We start from the raw sequence: 21,524 nt of genomic DNA, 5'->3' as shown, positions 1-21,524 counted from the left end.
TATACATTCCAATAAAAACTGAATAATAAAACAGCATACACATATGTGTATAAAACAATATAATTCAGCACACAATAAACTAAAATAAACATATTTAATAAAAGCAATCACATTCAACTACATAGAGGTCCTCAATCAATCATTTAAACTGCCTGAGTGGCACCACCACATCTAACTGCAGTGGACTCTGCAGATTGTTCCACAAATTAGGGGCATAAAAACTCAACGCAAATTTTCCCAAATCTGTGGAGACTGAAGGGATCTCTAGTGTTATGCATTACTGAGAACGGGTTTGGTAACTTATGATTCTTAACTGAATTAATGAAGTTACATATGCAGGGAGTTTCTGTAAGATTGCTTTGTAAATAAATAAAAGAGAATGCAGCTCTCTTCTTACAGACAGAGAGGTCCATCCCACATCTTTATACAGACTACAATGATGAGTCCTAAAATTGTCCTCTGTGATAAAACGTATTGCGGAATGGTAGACTGCGTCCAAGGGTTTCAAAACAGAGGTTGCCGCATGCATGTAAACAATATCATCAAAATCCAATAATGGGAGAAGTGTTGTTTGAACAATCTTTCTCCTATTTTCAAAACTGAGCCGTAACAGTTGACAGGTAGGTTATTGAATAACAGTTGACAGGTAGGTTATTGAATAACAGTTGACAGGTAGGTTATTGAATAACCGTTGACAGGCAAATTATTGAATAACAGTTGACAGGTAAATTATTGAATAACAGTTGACAGGTAAATTATTGAATTACAGTCAGAGAAACATGTCAATACCTCCTGAGCTCCTGAATGAATAAACATAAAAACACACTTACACTCATCATTTCCTGCTGCTACTTTGTTCTTTATTTGTATTCTTATCTATCCTGATGCCTAGTCACTTTACCCTGCCTTCATGTACATATCTACCTCAAATACCTTATTCTTATCTATCCTGATGCCTAGTCACTTTACCCTGCCTTCATGTACATATCTACCTCAAATACCTTAATAATTACCTATCCTGATGCCTAGTCACTTTACCCTGCCTTCATGTACATATCTACCTCAAATACCTCGTACCCCTGCACATTGATATGGTACTGGTGCTCCCTGTATATAGCTCCATTCTTGTGTATTTTATTCCTTGTTTTAGAATTTTTATTTGTATTTAATTCTGCATTGTTGGGAAGGGCTTGTAAGCAAGCATTTCATGGTAAAGTCTACACCTGTTGTATTCGGCGCATTTGACAAATACAATTTGATTTGATTTTACAAAAATATACAGTAGGGTAATATACTATTTACAATCATTCTACTTGATGTGCTTGAAATTTAAAACTGTCCAGGCTTTATTCTATGGAGTTTACAAGTCTGTGGGTATTTATCTCTGAGTGCATATAGACTGTCACATGCCCACTGGGTTTTATGTACTGTATGTCTCACCACTGTCTGATGCATGCATCCAGCTCGGTGAGGATGTTGCTGTGGAGTATGTAGACCTCAGGGAGCGTGCCAAGTATCTCCCCCAGCCTCTGTTCCTCCACCACAGGTTCCCCATCCTCCCCCACCGCCTCCAACACTGCTGCCCTGAAGTCCTGCATGAGAGGGAGGGAGGAAGCAAGGACAGAGGGAGGAGAATGAGGGGGGAAAGGGGGAAGGAGGGTGAGAGGTAGCGGGGTGATGGGTCAGATTCTCCTAGAGCTTAACATTCTTCCTGTCCCCCTAATCCAGTATCAACTTAGTCTGTGTTCCTCTGTGGTCTCTGCCTGTCCAACCACTTAGGAAAAGGCTTGCTGGACCTGAGTTATATACCAGCTGTTGGATTACATAATGACCTTGGTTGCTGATACATTGTTGACCACAACCCTACCATTTATCAACATACTGACATGACCTATATGTTCATAACCATAGTAAGCCTTTAAAACTTCAGTGGAGTAATGGCACTTTTCTAGGAGGGAATGCTCGTGAGAAGGGTAATTTATCTACTCCAAGAATTGGGGAAAACATGAAAGCTCACTAATCGATGAATGTGTCAAAATGCTTAACCAATATCAATTGTCCCTCCTGGAACGTCTGTCTGGTAGCAAATACCATCTATAATATAAAGCCATAATGTGTCTACAAGGACAAGCGTCTGGACCTCATCAATTTCACTTTTAGAACACTGCAGACATAAAACAAGTATGACACTTTGCTTTAGCACCTCCCGTTCATCATGTACTATCGATCCCATCTGAGTTAGCATTCATCACTGCTGCTGTGAAGCAGAACTGCTACTTAATGTCCTGGCCGCCCCATCCCCAGGGACGGACACTGTTGTCCTGCACACAGCTCACTAACTCCCTACACAGGTCAGCAGCTTTACCCTCTACATCTCTCATCTCCTTTCAGCCCCAGTGTATTAAATAAAAGCATACCAGGTCAAATGAGAGCATTAGACAGTTGGTTAAACAGCCAGTCAAGCTTAGTCAATCGTGAGAGACACATTTTATAAAGACATCAAAAGTCAGGTCTGAGTAACATACTGTATGTTCAACCTGTTATTGGGAAAGTCCTGGAGAAGAACACTCAGAAGCAGAACTTCACTTCCCATTTGGGGACAGTGTCTGGAAATTCTTTGTATTTGTGTTATTCCTTATCAAACAATGGAACAATAGCCTGTGTGTTTTCTCCCAACTCTCACTGACAGTGTTCTTTCCTCCAGCTGTGTGTGTGTGTGTGCTGTGTGTGTGTGTGTGTGTGTGTGTGCGTGCGCATATGTGTGTGTGTGTGTGTGTGTATGTGGGTGTGAGAGAGAAAGAGAGACAGAGAGAAAGGGAGAGAGAGTGTGTGTATGTGTGGTGGGGGGAGGGGGTGTGCTGGGAGTGGTCTGTCTAGGATGGTCTGGACTGTTCCAATCATGGATTCCTGAGTTAGGTCTGTTGGAGAGGGAACCCACTTTGGAACATCCTACCCCATACATTTACATTTTAGTCATTTAGCAGATGCTCTTTTCCAGAGCGACTTACAGTTAGTGAGTGCATACATTTTTTCCATACTGGCCCCCTGTGGGAATTGAACCCACAACCCTGGCGTTGCAAGCACCATGCTCTACCAACTGAGCTACAGGAGGCCCCAAGATGGCTCTCTACTGCTGTTATAGCTTTAAGAATGATTATAGACCAGTGTTGCTTTTATGCATTATGCAACAGAATGATGAAACATGGATGAATGTCATACCTGATAGGTGGGTATGAGCAGTGTTTGGGAGGCCCTAAGTTAGATTTTATTTTAGCATATCAGATCGATAAAGGCATGACACAATCTATATTTAGGCTAGTTAGGCTACATTAACAGTAAACAAACCCAGTAAACAAAAGGTTAATGGAGATCCAAATAACCAAAACAGCCTACAGTAAGATGTAGTCATGCTCAGGTGTCTTGACAAATAAATAGGCCTATAGGCCCGCGTCAGACATGAAAAATCATGCCGCTCATGAGTTCAGCAACACGTTGTGATACACAATACACTTCTGTGAATCAAATTCGAACACGTTTCCAATACATACAGTTCCATTTACAACCACAAAGACCAATAGGCTACCAAGAAAAAAATAACAGAATGTATCCATTTCTATGATGAAACATACCGATATGTAGCTATACCCAGGGGCGTCATTTGGGTTCTTGCATTGGAATTATATTGAATTCTGCTTATATCACGCTATACCACAATAAACATAAAAGTTAAAAAGGCATGAAATCTCCACTGCGCTCTATAAGCACCATGGACAGCGCCCTACAAACTAAAGCAAGATTTTGATAAAAAAATAAAAAGCTAGATTGTTACCTCTTCAGAAGAGCCACATTTAAGTGTCCTTAAAACCTCCCTATACGGTAACTAATTACAGTGCCTTCAGAAAGTATTCACACCCTTTGACTTTTTCCACATTTTGTTGTGCTACAGCCTGAATTTAAAATGGATTTAATTTAGATTTTGTGTCACTTCCCAACACACAAAGTGGAATTATGCTTGTAGATGTTTTTTTATTAATAAATAATGAAAAGCTGAAATGTCTTCAGTCAATAAGTATTCAACCTCTTTGTTATGGCAAGCCTAAATACGTTCAGGAGTAGAAATGTGCTTAACAAGTAATATAATAAGTTGCATGGACTCATTCTGTGTGCAATAATAGTGTTTAACATGATTTTTGAATAACTACCTCATCTCTGTACCACACACATACAATTATCTGTAAGGTTCCTCAGTCGAGCAGTGAATTTCAAACACAGATTCAACCACAAAGACCAGGGATGTTTTCCAATGGCTCTCAAAGGGCACCTATTGGTAGATGTGTAAAAATAAAAACAAGCAGACATTGAATATCCCTTTGAGCATGGTGAAGTTATTAATTACAATTTGTATTTTGTATCAATACACCCAGTCTCTACAAAGATACAGGCATACTTTCTAACTCAGTTACCGGAGAGGAAGGAAACTGCTCAGGGATTTCACCACGATGCCAATGGTGACTTTAAAACAGTTAAAGAGTTTAATGGCTGTGATAGGAGAAAACTGAGGATGGATCAACAACATTGTAGTTACTCCACAATACTAACCTAAATGACAGAGTGAAAAAGAAGTAAGCCTGTACTGAATAAAAAATATTCCAAAACATGCATCCTGTTTGCAATAAGGAACTAAAGTGAACTAAGAAATGAACTTTAACGTTATATTGGCTTGAAAATCAATGGTAAGACTTGAAAATGGATGTCTAGCAATGATCAACAAACAACTTGACAGAGCTTGAAGAATTTAAAAAGAATAATGTGCAAATATTGTACAATCCAGGTGTGCAAAGCTCTTAGAGACTTACCCAGAAAGACTGACAGCTGTAATCGCTGCCAAAGGTAATTTTAACATGCATTGACTCAGGGGGTGTGGATACTTACGTAAATAAGATATTTCTGTATTTCATTTTCAAGAAATGTGCAAACATTTCTAAAAACAAGTTTTCACTTTGTCATTATGGGGTATTGTGTGTAGATGGGTGAAAAAAATAATATTGACTCCATTTTGAATTCAGGCTGTAACACAAGTCCAGGGGTATGAATACTTTCTGAAGGCACTGTACAAAAACACTATTCCTTGTGTTTCAATCTGAGCATATGCAAAAACTTTATAGCCTATTGTTTTATTGGTTTTTACTTTCCTTCAACAATAATTGTTCACCTCACGATTCAGCTGTCAGAGATTTTAGCACTAAATGAATCAGGGCATTGCATACATAGGCCTATTGGCTTAGGCGTCCACTGTATTAATATTTAAAAAAGGAGGAGCAGGCTAATTCGTACATTTTCAATTAGAATATTTTTAAAATAAATATAAGCATTATATTGTTAAATTATAGGAGCAACTGGTAGGCCTAAAACATTTCTTCTACACGCCAAGTTCAATTGTCGGAATCAGTCACCTGTGCGCACTGCCTTCATACCATAGGCCTGCAGTATAATCGGCTAATAGCCACACCACAACAAACCTCCACAAAAGTTTCACAACTTTATCAGGATAATTTCAAAAGTAAGTCAAGCCATTGTTTATAGGGACAATACAAGCAGGATATTGTATTGCGGAAAACACAACGTTACAGTTTGAACTTAATTTGGCCAAAGAAAAATGGCCCACCAGAATGAAGCAAAACCCTTGCGAAATGGTTTAAACCTTCAAAAAAGTTTTTGAACATGCTATATTGCATAAATTACAAAGAAAAGGTAGTGCCTACTGTACCCAACAAATGACAGCAATAGGCTAAAGATATTTATTTTACAACAGGCCTACTAATAACCTATCTTAAACTAAATACGGAGCAAACAATTTAGGTCAGGAATAGGAGAGAACAAACGTAATTTAGCCTACAAAAATGTCTCAACATAATGAAACAAAACACGTTTTGCATATTCAAAGAACTGCATATTTAATAGACCTATTTAAATAATAAATAGGCCTACAATAATAACATAACAATAATATACAATAATAATAATAATAATGATAAAACCAATGATTATAAATACAAATAAATTAAGAATTAAAAGTTCCAAAATCTTTGTCCACTACAATATTACAACTTTTCCATACCGAGGACATTCCCCTTGTAGCAGAGCTCCAGACTAACATTTCCCCCTTGTAGCAGAGCTCCAGACTAACATTTTCCCCTGGTGCCACTGGTACCTCTACATTTTTCAGTTGGTGGCACCAGCTCATGATTTGGTCGCACCAATTTTATTTTCCTGCATCATGCAATAGAAAAAAATGAGTACGCCTATCAGCTTATAAAGCCATTCACAGTGCTAAAAAGTGTAATAGACTACTGAGATGGTATTGAAGAAATAAGTTATTTCATAATCTTTGCAGCAATTCGACCATGAAGGCCTGATTCACACAGTCCCCTCTGAACAGTTGATGTTGAGATGTGTCTGTTACTTGAACTCTGTGAAGCATTTATTTGGGCTGCAATTTCTGAGGCTGGTAACTTCGAATGAACTTATCCTCTGCAGCAGAGTTAACTCTGGTTCTTCTATTCCTGTGGCGGTCCTCATGAGAGCCAGTCTGATCATAGCGCTTGATGGTTTTTGCGACTGCACTTGAAGAAACTCCGTATTGACTGACCTTCATGTCTTAAAGTAATGATGGACTGTCATTTCTCTTTGCTTATTTGAGCTGTTCTTGCCATAATGTGGACTTGGTCTTTTACCAAATAGGGATATCTATATAGTAGTGTATATACAGTGGGAGAATAAGTATTTGATACACTGCCAATTTTGCAGGTTTTCCTACTTACAAAGCATGTAGAGGTCTATAATTTTTATCATAGGTATACTTCAACTGTGAGAGACGGAATCTAAAGCAAAAATTCAGAAAATCACATTGTATGATTTTTTAAGTAATTCATTTGCATGGTCTGATGAAACAAAAATAGAACTGTTTGGCCATAATGACCATCGTTATGTTTGGAGGAAAAAGGGGGCGACTTGCAAGCCGAAGAACACCATCCCAACCGTGAAGCAAGGGGGGTGGCAGGATCATGCTGTGGGGGTGCTTTGCTGCAGGAGGGACTGGTACACTTCACAAAATAGATGGCATCATGAGGAAGGAAAATTATGTGGATATATTGAAGCAACATCTCAAGACATCAGTCAGGAAGTTAAAGCTTGGTCGCAAATGGGTCTTCCGAATGGACAAAGACCCCAAGCATACTTCCAAAGTTGTGGCAAAATGGCTTAAGGACAACAAATTCAAAGTATTGGAGTGGCCATCACAAAGCCCTGACCTCAATCCTATAGAACATTGGTGGGCAGAACTGAAAAAGCATGTGCGAGCAAGGAGGCCTACAAACCTGACTCAGTTACACCAGCTCTGTCAGGAGGAATGGGCCAAAATTCACCCAACTTATTGTGGGAAGCTTGTGGAAGGCTACCCGAAACGTTTGACCCAAGTTAAACAATTTAAAGGCAATGCTACCAAATACTAATTGAGTGTATGTAAACTTCTGACCCAATGGGAATGTGATGAATGAAATAAAAGCTGAAATAAATAATTCTCTCTACTATTATTCTGACATTTCACATTCTTAAAATAAAGTGGTGATCCTACATGACCTAAGACAGTGAATTTTTACTAGGATTAAATGTCAGGAATTGTGAAAAACTGAGTTTAAATGTATTTGGCTAAGGTGTATGTAAACTTCCGACTTCAACTGTATATACCAAAAAAGATATGGGGGATTGGAAATTATGCAGACAATTACACTGATAGAAGCCACAATCTATTGGCAATATTAAAGCTGATCTACCCCCTAAAAAAATTTAATAATATAAATAAATTATCTCTGGATTAATTAACATTTTGTAATTAATAAATTGGCTGAATTACTTTAAACTGACAATTCTTTGAACTGTCTTGTGCAAGTTTTAAATTGACATATTACCTGTTAGCAAAGGTGTCAGCTACAGATGACGTGCAGGAGCTTGCAGAGATTTGTAGTCTTGCATGATGTCTACTTTGATGCTAATTAGCATTTTAGAATCTGAGAGTAAATAGAGCCGAATATATTGATAAAAGTCACCTTGTCTGAGAGCGATTTACATGGTTATTAAAACATCACGCCAGGGTAAGCCTACAGTGGGGAAAAAAAGTATTTAGTCAGCCACCAATTGTGCAAGTTCTCCCACTTAAAAAAGATGAGAGAGGCCTGTAATTTTCATCATAGGTACACGTCAACTATGACAGACAAAATGAGAATTCTTTTTTCCAGAAAATCACATTGTAGGATTTTTAATGAATTTATTTGCAAATTATGGTGGAAAATAAGTATTTGGTCAATAACAAAAGTTTCTCAATACTTTGTTATATACCCTATGTTGGCAATGACACAGGTCAAACGTTTTCTGTAAGTCTTCACAAGGTTTTCACACACTGTTGCTGGTATTTTGGCCCATTCCTCCATGCAGATCTCCTCTAGAGCAGTGATGTTTTGGGGCTGTCGCTGGGCAACACGGACTTTCAACTCCCTCCAAAGATTTTCTATGGGGTTGAGATCTGGAGACTGGCTAGGCCTCTCCAGGACCTTGAAATGCTTCTTACGAAGCCACTACTTCGTTGCCCGGCGGTGTGTTTGGGATCATTGTCATGCTGAAAGACCCAGCCACGTTTCATTAGATTTTGTGTCACTTCCCAACACACAAAGTGGAATTATGCTTGTAGATGTTTTTTATTAATAAAGAATGAAAAGCTGAAATGTCTTCAGTCAATAAGTATTCAACCTCTTTGTTATGGCAAGCCTAAATACGTTCAGGAGTAGAAATGTGCTTAACAAGTAATATAATAAGTTGCATGGACTCATTCTGTGTGCAATAATAGTGTTTAACATGATTTTTTGAATAACTACCTCATCTCTGTACCACACACATACAATTATCTGTAAGGTTCCTCAGTCGAGCAGTGAATTTCAAACACAGATTCAACCACAAAGACCAGGGATGTTTTCCAATGGCTCGCAAAGGGCACCTATTGGTAGATGTGTAAAAATAAAAACAAGCAGACATTGAATATCCCTTTGAGCATGGTGAAGTTATTAATTACAATTTGTATTTTGTATCAATACACCCAGTCTCTACAAAGATACAGGCATACTTTCTAACTCAGTTACCGGAGAGGAAGGAAACTGCTCAGGGATTTCACCACGATGCCAATGGTGACTTTAAAACAGTTAAAGAGTTTAATGGCTGTGATAGGAGAAAACTGAGGATGGATCAACAACATTGTAGTTACTCCACAATACTAACCTAAATGACAGAGTGAAAAGAAGTAAGCCTGTACTGAATAAAAAATATTCCAAAACATGCATCCTGTTTGCAATAAGGAACTAAAGTGAACTAAGAAATGAACTTTAACGTTATATTGGCTTGAAAATCAATGGTAAGACTTGAAAATGGATGTCTAGCAATGATCAACAAACAACTTGACAGAGCTTGAAGAATTTAAAAAGAATAATGTGCAAATATTGTACAATCCAGGTGTGCAAAGCTCTTAGAGACTTACCCAGAAAGACTGACAGCTGTAATCGCTGCCAAAGGTAATTTTAACATGCATTGACTCAGGGGTGTGGATACTTACGTAAATAAGATATTTCTGTATTTCATTTTCAAGAAATGTGCAAACATTTCTAAAAACAAGTTTTCACTTTGTCATTATGGGGTATTGTGTGTAGATGGGTGAAAAAAATAATATTGACTCCATTTTGAATTCAGGCTGTAACACAAGTCCAGGGGTATGAATACTTTCTGAAGGCACTGTACAAAAAACACTATTCCTTGTGTTTCAATCTGAGCATATGCAAAAACTTTATAGCCTATTGTTTTATTGGTTTTTACTTTCCTTCAACAATAATTGTTCACCTCACGATTCAGCTGTCAGAGATTTTAGCACTAAATGAATCAGGGCATTGCATACATAGGCCTATTGGCTTAGGCGTCCACTGTATTAATATTTAAAAAAGGAGGAGCAGGCTAATTCGTACATTTTCAATTAGAATATTTTTAAAATAAATATAAGCATTATATTGTTAAATTATAGGAGCAACTGGTAGGCCTAAAACATTCTTCTACACGTCAAGTTCAATTGTCGGAATCAGTCACCTGTGCGCACTGCCTTCATACCATAGGCCTGCAGTATAATCGGCTAATAGCCACACCACAACAAACCTCCACAAAAGTTTCACAACTTTATCAGGATAATTTCAAAAGTAAGTCAAGCCATTGTTTATAGGGACAATACAAGCAGGATATTGTATTGCGGAAAACACAACGTTACAGTTTGAACTTAATTTGGCCAAAGAAAAATGGCCCACCAGAATGAAGCAAAACCCTTGCGAAATGGTTTAAACCTTCAAAAAAGTTTTGAACATGCTATATTGCATAAATTACAAAGAAAAGGTAGTGCCTACTGTACCCAACAAATGACAGCAATAGGCTAAAGATATTTATTTTACAACAGGCCTACTAATAACCTATCTTAAACTAAATACGGAGCAAACAATTTAGGTCAGGAATAGGAGAGAACAAACGCAATTTAGCCTACAAAAATGTCTCAACATAATGAAACAAAACACGTTTTGCATATTCAAAGAACTGCATATTTAAAGACCTATTTAAATAATAAATAGGCCTACAATAATAACATAACAATAATATACAATAATAATAATAATAATGATAAAACCAATGATTATAAATACAAATAAATTAAGAATTAAAAGTTCCAAAATCTTTGTCCACTACAATATTACAACTTTTCCATACCGAGGACATTCCCCTTGTAGCAGAGCTCCAGACTAACATTTCCCCCTTGTAGCAGAGCTCCAGACTAACATTTTCCCCTGGTGCCACTGGTACCTCTACATTTTTCAGTTGGTGGCACCAGCTCATGATTTGGTCGCACCAATTTTATTTTCCTGCATCATGCAATAGAAAAAATGAGTACGCCTATCAGCTTATAAAGCCATTCACAGTGCTAAAAAAGTGTAATAGACTACTGAGATGGTATTGAAGAAATAAGTTATTTCATAATCTTTGCAGCAATTCGACCATGAAGGCCTGATTCACACAGTCCCCTCTGAACAGTTGATGTTGAGATGTGTCTGTTACTTGAACTCTGTGAAGCATTTATTTGGGCTGCAATTTCTGAGGCTGGTAACTCGAATGAACTTATCCTCTGCAGCAGAGTTAACTCTGGTTCTTCTATTCCTGTGGCGGTCCTCATGAGAGCCAGTCTGATCATAGCGCTTGATGGTTTTTGCGACTGCACTTGAAGAAACTCCGATTGACTGACCTTCATGTCTTAAAGTAATGATGGACTGTCATTTCTCTTTGCTTATTTGAGCTGTTCTTGCCATAATGTGGACTTGGTCTTTTACCAAATAGGGATATCTATATAGTAGTGTATATACAGTGGGGAGAATAAGTATTTGATACACTGCCAATTTTGCAGGTTTTCCTACTTACAAAGCATGTAGAGGTCTATAATTTTTATCATAGGTATACTTCAACTGTGAGAGACGGAATCTAAAACAAAAATTCAGAAAATCACATTGTATGATTTTTTAAGTAATTCATTTGCATGGTCTGATGAAACAAAAATAGAACTGTTTGGCCATAATGACCATCGTTATGTTTGGAGGAAAAAGGGGGCGACTTGCAAGCCGAAGAACACCATCCCAACCGTGAAGCAAGGGGGGTGGCAGGATCATGCTGTGGGGGTGCTTTGCTGCAGGAGGGACTGGTACACTTCACAAAATAGATGGCATCATGAGGAAGGAAAATTATGTGGATATATTGAAGCAACATCTCAAGACATCAGTCAGGAAGTTAAAGCTGGTCGCAAATGGGTCTTCCGAATGGACAAAGACCCCAAGCATACTTCCAAAGTTGTGGCAAAATGGCTTAAGGACAACAAATTCAAAGTATTGGAGTGGCCATCACAAAGCCCTGACCTCAATCCTATAGAACATTGGTGGGCAGAACTGAAAAAGCATGTGCGAGCAAGGAGGGCCTACAAACCTGACTCAGTTACACCAGCTCTGTCAGGAGGAATGGGCCAAAATTCACCCAACTTATTGTGGGAAGCTTGTGGAAGGCTACCCGAAACGTTTGACCCAAGTTAAACAATTTAAAGGCAATGCTACCAAATACTAATTGAGTGTATGTAAACTTCTGACCCAATGGGAATGTGATGAATGAAATAAAAGCTGAAATAAATAATTCTCTCTACTATTATTCTGACATTTCACATTCTTAAAATAAAGTGGTGATCCTACATGACCTAAGACAGTGAATTTTTACTAGGATTAAATGTCAGGAATTGTGAAAAACTGAGTTTAAATGTATTTGGCTAAGGTGTATGTAAACTTCCGACTTCAACTGTATATACCAAAAAGATATGGGGGATTGGAAATTATGCAGACAATTACACTGATAGAAGCCACAATCTATTGGCAATATTAAAGCTGATCTACCCCCTAAAAAAATTTAATAATATAAATAAATTATCTCTGGATTAATTAACATTTTGTAATTAATAAATTGGCTGAATTACTTTAAACTGACAATTCTTTTGAACTGTCTTGTGCAAGTTTTAAATTGACATATTACCTGTTAGCAAAGGTGTCAGCTACAGATGACGTGCAGGAGCTTGCAGAGATTTGTAGTCTTGCATGATGTCTACTTTGATGCTAATTAGCATTTTAGAATCTGAGAGTAAATAGAGGCCGAATATATTGATAAAAGTCACCTTGTCTGAGAGCGATTTACATGGTTATTAAAACATCACGCCAGGGTAAGCCTACAGTGGGGAAAAAAGTATTTAGTCAGCCACCAATTGTGCAAGTTCTCCCACTTAAAAAGATGAGAGAGGCCTGTAATTTTCATCATAGGTACACGTCAACTATGACAGACAAAATGAGAATTCTTTTTCCAGAAAATCACATTGTAGGATTTTTAATGAATTTATTTGCAAATTATGGTGGAAAATAAGTATTTGGTCAATAACAAAAGTTTCTCAATACTTTGTTATATACCCTATGTTGGCAATGACACAGGTCAAACGTTTTCTGTAAGTCTTCACAAGGTTTTCACACACTGTTGCTGGTATTTTGGCCCATTCCTCCATGCAGATCTCCTCTAGAGCAGTGATGTTTTGGGGCTGTCGCTGGGCAACACGGACTTTCAACTCCCCTCCAAAGATTTTCTATGGGGTTGAGATCTGGAGACTGGCTAGGCCTCTCCAGGACCTTGAAATGCTTCTTACGAAGCCACTCCTTCGTTGCCCGGGCGGTGTGTTTGGGATCATTGTCATGCTGAAAGACCCAGCCACGTTTCATTAGATTTTGTGTCACTTCCCAACACACAAAGTGGAATTATGCTTGTAGATGTTTTTTTTATTAATAAAGAATGAAAAGCTGAAATGTCTTCAGTCAATAAGTATTCAACCTCTTTGTTATGGCAAGCCTAAATACGTTCAGGAGTAGAAATGTGCTTAACAAGTAATATAATAAGTTGCATGGACTCATTCTGTGTGCAATAATAGTGTTTAACATGATTTTTGAATAACTACCTCATCTCTGTACCACACACATACAATTATCTGTAAGGTTCCTCAGTCGAGCAGTGAATTTCAAACACAGATTCAACCACAAAGACCAGGGATGTTTTCCAATGGCTCGCAAAGGGCACCTATTGGTAGATGTGTAAAAATAAAAACAAGCAGACATTGAATATCCCTTTGAGCATGGTGAAGTTATTAATTACAATTTGTATTTTGTATCAATACACCCAGTCTCTACAAAGATACAGGCATACTTTCTAACTCAGTTACCGGAGAGGAAGGAAACTGCTCAGGGATTTCACCACGATGCCAATGGTGACTTTAAAACAGTTAAAGAGTTTAATGGCTGTGATAGGAGAAAACTGAGGATGGATCAACAACATTGTAGTTACTCCACAATACTAACCTAAATGACAGAGTGAAAAGAAGTAAGCCTGTACTGAATAAAAAATATTCCAAAACATGCATCCTGTTTGCAATAAGGAACTAAAGTGAACTAAGAAATGAACTTTAACGTTATATTGGCTTGAAAATCAATGGTAAGACTTGAAAATGGATGTCTAGCAATGATCAACAAACAACTTGACAGAGCTTGAAGAATTTAAAAAAGAATAATGTGCAAATATTGTACAATCCAGGTGTGCAAAGCTCTTAGAGACTTACCCAGAAAGACTGACAGCTGTAATCGCTGCCAAAGGTAATTTTAACATGCATTGACTCAGGGGTGTGGATACTACGTAAATAAGATATTTCTGTATTTCATTTTCAAGAAATGTGCAAACATTTCTAAAAACAAGTTTTCACTTTGTCATTATGGGGTATTGTGTGTAGATGGGTGAAAAAAATAATATTGACTCCATTTTGAATTCAGGCTGTAACACAAGTCCAGGGGTATGAATACTTTCTGAAGGCACTGTACAAAAACACTATTCCTTGTGTTTCAATCTGAGCATATGCAAAAACTTTATAGCCTATTGTTTTATTGGTTTTTACTTTCCTTCAACAATAATTGTTCACCTCACGATTCAGCTGTCAGAGATTTTAGCACTAAATGAATCAGGGCATTGCATACATAGGCCTATTGGCTTAGGGCGTCCCACTGTATTAATATTTAAAAAGGAGGAGCAGGCTAATTCGTACATTTTCAATTAGAATATTTTTAAAATAAATATAAGCATTATATTGTTAAATTATAGGAGCAACTGGTAGGCCTAAAACATTCTTCTACACGTCAAGTTCAATTGTCGGAATCAGTCACCTGTGCGCACTGCCTTCATACCATAGGCCTGCAGTATAATCGGCTAATAGCCACACCACAACAAACCTCCACAAAAGTTTCACAACTTTATCAGGATAATTTCAAAAGTAAGTCAAGCCATTGTTTATAGGGACAATACAAGCAGGATATTGTAATGCGGAAAACACAACGTTACAGTTTGAACTTAATTTGGCCAAAGAAAAATGGCCCACCAGAATGAAGCAAAACCCTTGCGAAATGGTTTAAACCTTCAAAAAAGTTTTGAACATGCTATATTGCATAAATTACAAAGAAAAGGTAGTGCCTACTGTACCCAACAAATGACAGCAATAGGCTAAAGATATTTATTTTACAACAGGCCTACTAATAACCTATCTTAAACTAAATACGGAGCAAACAATTTAGGTCAGGAATAGGAGAGAACAAACGTAATTTAGCCTACAAAAATGTCTCAACATAATGAAACAAAACACGTTTTGCATATTCAAAGAACTGCATATTTAAAGACCTATTTAAATAATAAATAGGCCTACAATAATAACATAACAATAATATACAATAATAATAATAATAATGATAAAACCAATGATTATAAATACAAATAAATTAAGAATTAAAAAGTTCCAAAATCTTTGTCCACTACAATATTACAACTTTTCCATACCGAGGACATTCCCCTTGTAGCAGAGCTCCAGACTAACATTTCCCCCTTGTAGCAGAGCTCCAGACTAACATTTTCCCCTGGTGCCACTGGTACCTCTACATTTTTCAGTTGGTGGCACCAGCCCATGATTTGGTCGCACCAATTTTATTTTCCTGCATCATGCAATAGAAAAAAATGAGTACGCCTATCAGCTTATAAAGCCATTCACAGTGCTAAAAAAGTGTAATAGACTACTGAGATGGTATTGAAGAAATAAGTTATTTCATAATCTTTGCAGCAATTCGACCATGAAGGCCTGATTCACACAGTCCCCTCTGAACAGTTGATGTTGAGATGTGTCTGTTACTTGAACTCTGTGAAGCATTTATTTGGGCTGCAATTTCTGAGGCTGGTAACTCGAATGAACTTATCCTCTGCAGCAGAGTTAACTCTGGTTCTTCTATTCCTGTGGCGGTCCTCATGAGAGCCAGTCTGATCATAGCGCTTGATGGTTTTTTGAGACTGCACTTGAAGAAACTCCGATTGACTGACCTTCATGTCTTAAAGTAATGATGGACTGTCATTTCTCTTTGCTTATTTGAGCTGTTCTTGCCATAATGTGGACTTGGTCTTTTACCAAATAGGGATATCTATATAGTAGTGTATATACAGTGGGGAGAATAAGTATTTGATACACTGCCAATTTTGCAGGTTTTCCTACTTACAAAGCATGTAGAGGTCTATAATTTTTATCATAGGTATACTTCAACTGTGAGAGACGGAATCTAAAACAAAAATTCAGAAAATCACATTGTATGATTTTTAAGTAATTCATTTGCATGGTCTGATGAAACAAAAATAGAACTGTTTGGCCATAATGACCATCGTTATGTTTGGAGGAAAAAGGGGGCGACTTGCAAGTCGAAGAACACCATCCCAACCGTGAAGCAAGGGGGGTGGCAGGATCATGCTGTGGGGGTGCTTTGCTGCAGGAGGGACTGGTACACTTCACAAAATAGATGGCATCATGAGGAAGGAAAATTATGTGGATATATTGAAGCAACATCTCAAGACATCAGTCAGGAAGTTAAAGCTTGGTCGCAAATGGGTCTTCCGAATGGACAAAGACCCCAAGCATACTTCCAAAGTTGTGGCAAAATGGCTTAAGGACAACAAATTCAAAGTATTGGAGTGGCCATCACAAAGCCCTGACCTCAATCCTATAGAACATTGGTGGGCAGAACTGAAAAAGCATGTGCGAGCAAGGAGGCCTACAAACCTGACTCAGTTACACCAGCTCTGTCAGGAGGAATGGGCCAAAATTCACCCAACTTATTGTGGGAAGCTTGTGGAAGGCTACCCGAAACGTTTGACCCAAGTTAAACAATTTAAAGGCAATGCTACCAAATACTAATTGAGTGTATGTAAACTTCTGACCCAATGGGAATGTGATGAATGAAATAAAAGCTGAAATAAATAATTCTCTCTACTATTATTCTGACATTTCACATTCTTAAAATAAAGTGGTGATCCTACATGACCTAAGACAGTGAATTTTTACTAGGATTAAATGTCAGGAATTGTGAAAAACTGAGTTTAAATGTATTTGGCTAAGGTGTATGTAAACTTCCGACTTCAACTGTATATACCAAAAAGATATGGGGGATTGGAAATTATGCAGACAATTACACTGATAGAAGCCACAATCTATTGGCAATATTAAAGCTGATCTACCCCCTAAAAAAATTTAATAATATAAATAAATTATCTCTGGATTAATTAACATTTTGTAATTAATAAATTGGCTGAATTACTTTAAACTGACAATTCTTTGAACTGTCTTGTGCAAGTTTTAAATTGACATATTACCTGTTAGCAAAGGTGTCAGCTACAGATGACGTGCAGGAGCTTGCAGAGATTTGTAGTCTTGCATGATGTCTACTTTGATGCTAATTAGCATTTTAGAATCTGAGAGTAAATAGAGCCGAATATATTGATAAAAGTCACCTTGTCTGAGAGCGATTTACATGGTTATTAAAACATCACGCCAGGGTAAGCCTACAGTGGGGGAAAAAAAGTATTTAGTCAGCCACCAATTGTGCAAGTTCTCCCACTTAAAAAGATGAGAGAGGCCTGTAATTTTCATCATAGGTACACGTCAACTATGACAGACAAAATGAGAATTCTTTTTCCAGAAAATCACATTGTAGGATTTTAATGAATTTATTTGCAAATTATGGTGGAAAATAAGTATTTGGTCAATAACAAAAGTTTCTCAATACTTTGTTATATACCCTATGTTGGCAATGACACAGGTCAAACGTTTTCTGTAAGTCTTCACAAGGTTTTCACACACTGTTGCTGGTATTTTGGCCCATTCCTCCATGCAGATCTCCTCTAGAGCAGTGATGTTTTGGGGCTGTCGCTGGGCAACACGGACTTTCAACTCCCTCCAAAGATTTTCTATGGGGTTGAGATCTGGAGACTGGCTAGGCCTCTCCAGGACCTTGAAATGCTTCTTACGAAGCCACTCCTTCGTTGCCCGGGCGGTGTGTTTGGGATCATTGTCATGCTGAAAGACCCAGCCACGTTTCATTAGATTTTGTGTCACTTCCCAACACACAAAGTGGAATTATGCTTGTAGATGTTTTTTTATTAATAAAGAATGAAAAGCTGAAATGTCTTCAGTCAATAAGTATTCAACCTCTTTGTTATGGCAAGCCTAAATACGTTCAGGAGTAGAAATGTGCTTAACAAGTAATATAATAAGTTGCATGGACTCATTCTGTGTGCAATAATAGTGTTTAACATGATTTTGAATAACTACCTCATCTCTGTACCACACACATACAATTATCTGTAAGGTTCCTCAGTCGAGCAGTGAATTTCAAACACAGATTCAACCACAAAGACCAGGGATGTTTTCCAATGGCTCGTAAAGGGCACCTATTGGTAGATGTGTAAAAATAAAAACAAGCAGACATTGAATATCCCTTTGAGCATGGTGAAGTTATTAATTACAATTTGTATTTTGTATCAATACACCCAGTCTCTACAAAGATACAGGCATACTTTCTAACTCAGTTACCGGAGAGGAAGGGAAACTGCTCAGGGATTTCACCACGATGCCAATGGTGACTTTAAAACAGTTAAAGAGTTTAATGGCTGTGATAGGAGAAAACTGAGGATGGATCAACAACATTGTAGTTACTCCACAATACTAACCTAAATGACAGAGTGAAAAGAAGTAAGCCTGTACTGAATAAAAAATATTCCAAAACATGCATCCTGTTTGCAATAAGGAACTAAAGTGAACTAAGAAATGAACTTTAACGTTATATTGGCTTGAAAATCAATGGTAAGACTTGAAAATGGATGTCTAGCAATGATCAACAAACAACTTGACAGAGCTTGAAGAATTTAAAAAGAATAATGTGCAAATATTGTACAATCCAGGTGTGCAAAGCTCTTAGAGACTTACCCAGAAAGACTGACAGCTGTAATCGCTGCCAAAGGTAATTTTAACATGCATTGACTCAGGGGTGTGGATACTTACGTAAATAAGATATTTCTGTATTTCATTTTCAAGAAATGTGCAAACATTTCTAAAAACAAGTTTTCACTTTGTCATTATGGGGTATTGTGTGTAGATGGGTGAAAAAAATAATATTGACTCCATTTTGAATTCAGGCTGTAACACAAGTCCAGGGGTATGAATACTTTCTGAAGGCACTGTACAAAAACACTATTCCTTGTGTTTCAATCTGAGCATATGCAAAAACTTTATAGCCTATTGTTTTATTGGTTTTTACTTTCCTTCAACAATAATTGTTCACCTCACGATTCAGCTGTCAGAGATTTTAGCACTAAATGAATCAGGGCATTGCATACATAGGCCTATTGGCTTAGGCGTCCACTGTATTAATATTTAAAAAAGGAGGAGCAGGCTAATTCGTACATTTTCAATTAGAATATTTTTAAAATAAATATAAGCATTATATTGTTAAATTATAGGAGCAACTGGTAGGCCTAAAACATTCTTCTACACGTCAAGTTCAATTGTCGGAATCAGTCACCTGTGCGCACTGCCTTCATACCATAGGCCTGCAGTATAATCGGCTAATAGCCACACCACAACAAACCTCCACAAAAAGTTTCACAACTTTATCAGGATAATTTCAAAAGTAAGTCAAGCCATTGTTTATAGGGACAATACAAGCAGGATATTGTATTGCGGAAAACACAACGTTACAGTTTGAACTTAATTTGGCCAAAGAAAAATGGCCCACCAGAATGAAGCAAAACCCTTGCGAAATGGTTTAAACCTTCAAAAAAGTTTTGAACATGCTATATTGCATAAATTACAAAGAAAAGGTAGTGCCTACTGTACCCAACAAATGACAGCAATAGGCTAAAGATATTTATTTTACAACAGGCCTACTAATAACCTATCTTAAACTAAATACGGAGCAAACAATTTAGGTCAGGAATAGGAGAGAACAAACGTAATTTAGCCTACAAAAATGTCTCAACATAATGAAACAAAACACGTTTTGCATATTCAAAGAACTGCATATTTAAAGACCTATTTAAATAATAAATAGGCCTACAATAATAACATAACAATAATATACAATAATAATAATAATAATGATAAAACCAATGATTATAAATACAAATAAATTAAGAATTAAAAGTTCCAAAATCTTTGTCCACTACAATATTACAACTTTTCCATACCGAGGACATTCCCCTTGTAGCAGAGCTCCAGACTAACATTTCCCCCTTGTAGCAGAGCTCCAGACTAACATTTTCCCCTGGTGCCACTGGTACCTCTACATTTTTCAGTTGGTGGCACCAGCCCATGATTTGGTCGCACCAATTTTATTTTCCTGCATCATGCAATAGAAAAATGAGTACGCCTATCAGCTTATAAAGCCATTCACAGTGCTAAAAAGTGTAATAGACTACTGAGATGGTATTGAAGAAATAAGTTATTTCATAATCTTTGCAGCAATTCGACCATGAAGGCCTGATTCACACAGTCCCCTCTGAACAGTTGATGTTGAGATGTGTCTGTTACTTGAACTCTGTGAAGCATTTATTTGGGCTGCAATTTCTGAGGCTGGTAACTCGAATGAACTTATCCTCTGCAGCAGAGTTAACTCTGGTTCTTCTATTCCTGTGGCGGTCCTCATGAGAGCCAGTCTGATCATAGCGCTTGATGGTTTTTGCGACTGCACTTGAAGAAACTCCGTATTGACTGACCTTCATGTCTTAAAGTAATGATGGACTGTCATTTCTCTTTGCTTATTTGAGCTGTTCTTGCCATAATGTGGACTTGGTCTTTTACCAAATAGGGATATCTATATAGTAGTGTATATACAGTGGGGAGAATAAGTATTTGATACACTGCCAATTTTGCAGGTTTTCCTACTTACAAAGCATGTAGAGGTCTATAATTTTTATCATAGGTATACTTCAACTGTGAGAGACGGAATCTAAAACAAAAATTCAGAAAATCACATTGTATGATTTTTAAGTAATTCATTTGCATGGTCTGATGAAACAAAAATAGAACTGTTTGGCCATAATGACCATCGTTATGTTTGGAGGAAAAAGGGGGCGACTTGCAAGCCGAAGAACACCATCCCAACCGTGAAGCAAGGGGTGGCAGGATCATGCTGTGGGGGTGCTTTGCTGCAGGAGGGACTGGTACACTTCACAAAATAGATGGCATCATGAGGAAGGAAAATTATGTGGATATATTGAAGCAACATCTCAAGACATCAGTCAGGAAGTTAAAGCTTGGTCGCAAATGGGTCTTCCGAATGGACAAAGACCCCAAGCATACTTCCAAAGTTGTGGCAAAATGGCTTAAGGACAACAAATTCAAAGTATTGGAGTGGCCATCACAAAGCCCTGACCTCAATCCTATAGAACATTGGTGGGCAGAACTGAAAAAGCATGTGCGAGCAAGGAGG

The 21,524-nt window shown here is 37.5% G+C and overlaps 1 protein-coding gene across 1 annotated transcript in view; it reads right to left on the bottom strand.

Annotated features, from left to right (window-relative positions):
- Nucleotides 1–21,524, bottom strand: part of LOC121574963 (FYVE, RhoGEF and PH domain-containing protein 5) — a 95,515-nt gene that overhangs the window by 22,648 nt on the left and 51,343 nt on the right. The window contains exon 5 of the mRNA XM_041887670.2: nt 1,441–1,592. Coding sequence (XP_041743604.2) covers nt 1,441–1,592 — 152 coding nt within the window. The remainder of the gene's footprint in view (nt 1–1,440; nt 1,593–21,524) is intronic.

Source organism: Coregonus clupeaformis, chromosome 10, assembly GCF_020615455.1.
Source record: "Coregonus clupeaformis isolate EN_2021a chromosome 10, ASM2061545v1, whole genome shotgun sequence".
In the NCBI taxonomy this organism is placed as follows: Eukaryota; Metazoa; Chordata; class Actinopteri; order Salmoniformes; family Salmonidae; genus Coregonus; species Coregonus clupeaformis.
The sequence above is the reverse complement of the archived record's forward strand: the minus strand, read 5'-3'. Positions and strand labels throughout refer to the sequence as shown.